We start from the raw sequence: 5,305 nt of genomic DNA, 5'->3' as shown, positions 1-5,305 counted from the left end.
TCATGGCAAAGAAAATTAAAAGAAAAAGGAGAAAATGGCATTGCCTCATTCATATTGGAACAGCAATTGCTATTAAGTTCAGCAAAATCACATTGTATGCTTTATGAGGTATACATAAGGTGGAAGAGTGGAGTGAAATTTCATGCAAACACATTAGGAAACATAAAAGTGACTTATGTAATTAAATCATTTTTTAATCATCAAAATTGAAAATAAGAGAAAACAACTTCTGAAGAATTCCAGGGTCAATCAGCTAAATAAACTAAAGTCATTCAGTCAACTAGCATTGATTGGATTTTGGCAAGATGGAATTGACTTTGCTCCAACTCCACCCACTTCACGAACTAATTAAAAGAGCACATCAGTGACATCTTCAATCAGCTAAGAAAGATAAGTGGATTCAAAGCAATCAGCTGTAAAACTCTGTCAAGAATAGCAATAGATCCTCAAAGAACTTTAGACAGCTTTCGGAAAGTTACTTTTGTCAATCAGAAGAACAAAACTCAGAGCCATGTGCTTGTAATTTGGAGGGACCTTTATGGACAAAGTGGTTGACTTACAAGGAAAAAGAATAGCACACAGCAGCAGAGCATATGTTAGCATCCAAGATCTCACACAGTTTCAGCCTACCTACACACCCATCAAGCAAAAGTCATAAAAATGCTTGGATCCGAATGGCTTGAAGGGTCATCGGGCAAATCATTTAAAATGTCTAGAAATGTACAAGTCCCTATAGTCCTTAAGTGTAATAGAAGAATATTAGATTACCTTTTGCAAGGAGCACTGTCTGTAGATCGGAAAAATACCTTGCATTGTGAGTGTCTCATTCTTTTTACCATCCAAAGTACCAAAGAACATTGTATTCATTTTTGAATAAAGGAATGGATAAAAGCATGACTTTCAGTTCATTTAATGCACTAGAAAGGTTTTTTTTTCCTCTGTGTTCCCATTCTTAAAGTACTATAAGTCCATTTTCTTAATGAAAGATGTCTATCTATTCAAATTTCTGTTCTATCAACAATCCTAAGTAAAAGATTCAGGAAAAAAAATCTAAAAATAGAAATTTCTACCTTTAATGCTTGGATGAAAGGGGGAGGAGAGGAGGAAGAGGAAGAAAACAACAAAGAGAAAAGACAGAGTGACACAAGAAGAGACTGCTTCTAACACGATGTTAAGTTTTCAGGTTGACTTGATTTAGCCTGAACGTCATTTCTTTATTTTATCTCACTCTCTTTTTCTCTTTCTCCCTTCTGACCTTAATGTCTTCAATTTATGACCCACATCTTCACATTTGTACTTAGGATTACAGTTCTTTGTATGTGTGAAAATAGTTTCACAAAAATATTCTCAAAAAGAGAGTAAACTTCTATTAAATATCTCAACTCAGTGATTGTAGGGTTGCACTGGGGGACAATCAGGACAGCTGGGACAATAGGACATCAGATGTCTCAGAAAAGCATCCCTTACCCACCAGCATGGAAGTACTTCAATGTGGTAGTAACTGCAATAACAGATCCAGTACATGACTGTTAAATGCCAGGGCTGCTTTCTTCTGAGTGTCTGTGCATAAACCTCTTGCCCTGATAAACTCAGTTATAGAAACCAAGGAATTTGAAGCATATACTGAACTTCCAAGCCGAAAGCTGTTATAGATTATGAAGCCCAAGTCCTTGTTTTAGAATAGGGAGTCATATGTGACATTCTTGTGTGCACAAATCTATTTGTGGCAGTTTGGGCCACTGTCTTCTTAAAAAAAAAAATCAAACAGGGTAGCTATTACATTTAGCAGATTTTCTATCACTTTGATCTACAGCCAGGGGAAAATCAATTTCAGGTCATTGACTATAGTCTTACTTAAAATGTGGGATGTTATTGGTTCTCATGAAAACACAAATTTCGGAGCGCAGCGGGCGATGACGTAGAAGGACGTGCCCTCTATATGAGGTTGGGGAGCGGCTGAGTCGGCCTTTTCCGCCCGCTCCCCCCTACCCACGAGGGCCGCTCCGGCTGCACTGCGCTCGCTCTGAGCTCTGGGCTCCTGCCAAGCTAGCGCCGCCGCTGTCGTCTCCTACCAGCCGCCATCATGATTATCTACCGGGACCTCATCAGCCACGATGAGATGTTCTCCGACATCTACAAGATCCGGGAGATCGCGGGCGGACTGTGCCTGGAGGTGGAGGGGAAGATGGTCAGTAGGACAGAGGGTAACATTGATGATTCGCTCATCGGTGGGAATGCCTCCGCCGAAGGCCCGGAGGGCGAAGGTACCGAAAGCACAGTGATCACTGGTGTTGATATTGTCATGAACCATCACCTGCAGGAAACCAGCTTCACAAAAGAAGCCTACAAGAAGTACATCAAAGATTACATGAAATCAATCAAAGGCAAACTTGAAGAACAGAGACCAGAGGGAGTAAAACCTTTTATGACAGGGGCTGCAGAACAAATCAAGCACATCCTTGCGAATTTCAAAAACTACCAGTTCTATATTGGTGAAAACATGAATCCAGATGGCATGGTTGCTCTGCTGGACTACCGTGAGGATGGTGTGACCCCGTTTATGATTTTCTTTAAGGATGGTTTAGAGATGGAAAAATGTTAACAAAGTTGGCAATTTGGATCTATCACTGCTCATCGTAACTGGCTGCTGCTTGTCATCCACACAACACCAGGATTTACAGGAAGTGGGACTGATGTTATCTTGAGCTCCTCACTTATTTTGACCATGATTTACTTCAAGTGGAGGCATTGTTTTTAAGGCAAAAAACATTGTCATGTAGGTTGTCTAAAAATAAAATGCATTTAAATTCAAAAAAAAAAAAAAAAGAAAACACAAATTTCCCCTACAACCCATTCCTCCATCAAGACACTTGGGCAGATAACAATGATTAGCAATTTATACCAGAAGAACTGCTGAAACTCACGGAGAACAATGCCTTTGCAAGTCTTCTTTGGAAATGCTATAGGAAATTAACCAAAGACCACATTGCCCTCCAGTTCTATGTTCACTCCTGTGAAAAACTTGATATTATAGAAAGTGCATCATCTTTGGCAGCAGACAGATATGACACAAATCTCAGCACAACCATTTTCTCGCAGTAAAACTTGGAAAAATATGTAATCTATTTAATTCTCATTTTCCACAACTGTCAAATAGGAGCAGTGATACTTGCAGCCTGATTGTTGTAAAAATGAAATAGAATAAGAAATCCATGTGTAACCTATAAGTAACCAATCTCACCTGCCTGTGGCTATGATAATCTTAGATTTTCTTTCCCTGTCCAGACTACTATGGTCTGGATTCTCTGCAAGCATCTGCTGGTAAAGAGCTTCCTCCATGTCCTCTGAGAATCTCCCAAAATCCTGCCTCCTATTTAGTCCAGAACACACCTGTCAGATCCCCCTGACCCTCCTATGACAATCCTTATGAGAAGCTTGACGGCAGCTACTTTCCAGGTGGGGTCTCACCCCCTCCCCCATGATCCTATCATGAGCTTGCCACTCAACCTAATTTTGTAAATCATAGTTGGGAAAGGATTAGGAGGGTTTTGTTTACCCCAAATGCAGCTGAAGTTTAGAGACTCAGAATAACTTATGAGGGCTATCTTCCTGTATGTTTAGATTCCCTCAGTAGGTCAACACCCTGTGTATCTCCAGTCTACCTCCTTGCAAAGAGCCCACCGACTCTCATCCACCAAAATACTCAACACATTCCATTCCTCGAGTTCGAGGCCAGCTTCACTATTTCACTACCCCAACTGGGGTGTCATAAAAGAAAAATGTCTTTCTCTGCAGCAATCCAAGGGCCAGCTTGTGTCCAGAACCAGGTGATTAACAGTGATTTATTTGCCTCTCATTGAGATAAAAACATCACTACATATCGCCCTGGGTATGTAGGCCTAAACATGACATTCATAAGAGTCAAAGGGATATTTCTGACCTATTCATATTTAATAACACCATATGCAGGTAGTTCAGGCTAAGTGACTAAAACCAAAGGCCTGGAACTCAAGAGCATGACAATGTACATACATTGCTCTTTTCATGGCCTAGTCTCAAATTCTGACCTGTGAGTAAAAGCTCAGCTTCGTACAACACTTGAACCCACACCCCCACCTTCACACATACAAACATCCATGCATAGATGTGTGAGCATGCACATAATCTAATAAAAGACATGGAAGGGATCCAAAGGCAAATCATAACTTTATCCTAAAAGTCAGAAACTTTTTACAAACCCATAAATGGCAAGGTTTCAGCTTAAAACATTTTTTACTTCCTATTCCTGTGTAATATTTGCAGCCATTGTTATTCATTATTATTAGACTAAGTATCATGCAGTACTAGTAACTTATAATAACTAAAAATTTAAATGGATATCAGATACTGAATCTTATGTGACATCTTAAAAAAAAGAAAAGTAAAATATGACTAAAGTTGCAGGGCATGAAGATAAAGAGTTTCCATTTCCTAAGTGTTTATTACAATGCACCTAACCACTACCAACTGCTTTTTAAAAATGATTTATTTATTTGAAATGCAGAGTGATAGAGAAGAAGACATGGACACATATAGACACGCATACACACACACACACAGAGGAAGAGAGAGAGAGAGAGAGAGATCTTTTCATCTGATGGTTTATTCCCCAAATGCCCATAACAGTTGGATCTGGGCCAGATCAGTATTAGGAGCCAGCAATCTGGATTTCCTATGTGGGTGGCAGGGACTTGTGTGCTTGGATCATCATCTACTGCCTCCAAGTTTGATTGGCAGAACACTGGATGAGAAATAGAGATGGAACTCAATCCAATCCCAGGTACTCAGATATAAGACACAGGCATCCCAAGTGGCACTTAGCTCATTGTGCCAAAACACCCACAAAATTTACCAATTGTTTACTCTCACATAGCAACCTTAAATGTCAAACGTAATTCCCTTTTTATTTATGAGGAAATGAAACAGTGGTGGAGCTAGAATTTATGCCCAACCATTGACATAAAAGCCACCAATCTTTCTATTTTTCCTCCACACATTCTTTGATCTGCCCAATACTTGGACAGATAAAATATGATCGTGAGGAACATGTTAGTGATGATGAAGAAAAAACAAAGAGTGAAGACAAGGGATTTTAATAGCCTTGTGATGATTCACATATTTAATGTAAAAATGTATGCTAAAAGTATTTCCCTTTCCTTTAACTTCAATGCAATAAAAATGAATCCTAAGAATTCATTTATTCATTCATTCATGCATGCAGGTAAGTCAGCCACAGAAGCTACCCTGGCAACTATGGCTTTAAGCA

General features: G+C 39.5%; 1 protein-coding gene across 1 annotated transcript; it reads left to right on the top strand.

Annotated features, from left to right (window-relative positions):
- The first annotated feature begins 1,899 nt into the window (after nt 1-1,899).
- Nucleotides 1,900-2,831, top strand: LOC149127271 (translationally-controlled tumor protein-like). Its single transcript, XM_089328979.1, has one exon. The coding sequence runs from the start codon at nt 2,084-2,086 to the stop codon at nt 2,600-2,602; it is 519 nt and encodes a 172-aa protein (XP_089185105.1). The 5' UTR covers nt 1,900-2,083; the 3' UTR covers nt 2,603-2,831.
- The last annotated feature ends 2,474 nt before the right edge of the window (nt 2,832-5,305 follow it).

This window comes from Oryctolagus cuniculus, chromosome 3 (genome assembly GCF_051225735.1).
Source record: "Oryctolagus cuniculus isolate XC-2025 breed Fujian yellow rabbit chromosome 3, ASM5122573v1, whole genome shotgun sequence".
Classification (NCBI taxonomy): Eukaryota; Metazoa; Chordata; class Mammalia; order Lagomorpha; family Leporidae; genus Oryctolagus; species Oryctolagus cuniculus.
Note: the sequence above shows the minus strand (reverse complement) of the source record. Positions and strands in the feature narration are given on the sequence as shown.

Bases quoted from the DNA above. Each gene is read 5' to 3' on its own strand.
- LOC149127271 (XM_089328979.1), top strand. From the start codon at position 2,084: ATGATTATCTACCGGGACCTCATCAGCCACGATGAGATGTTCTCCGAC.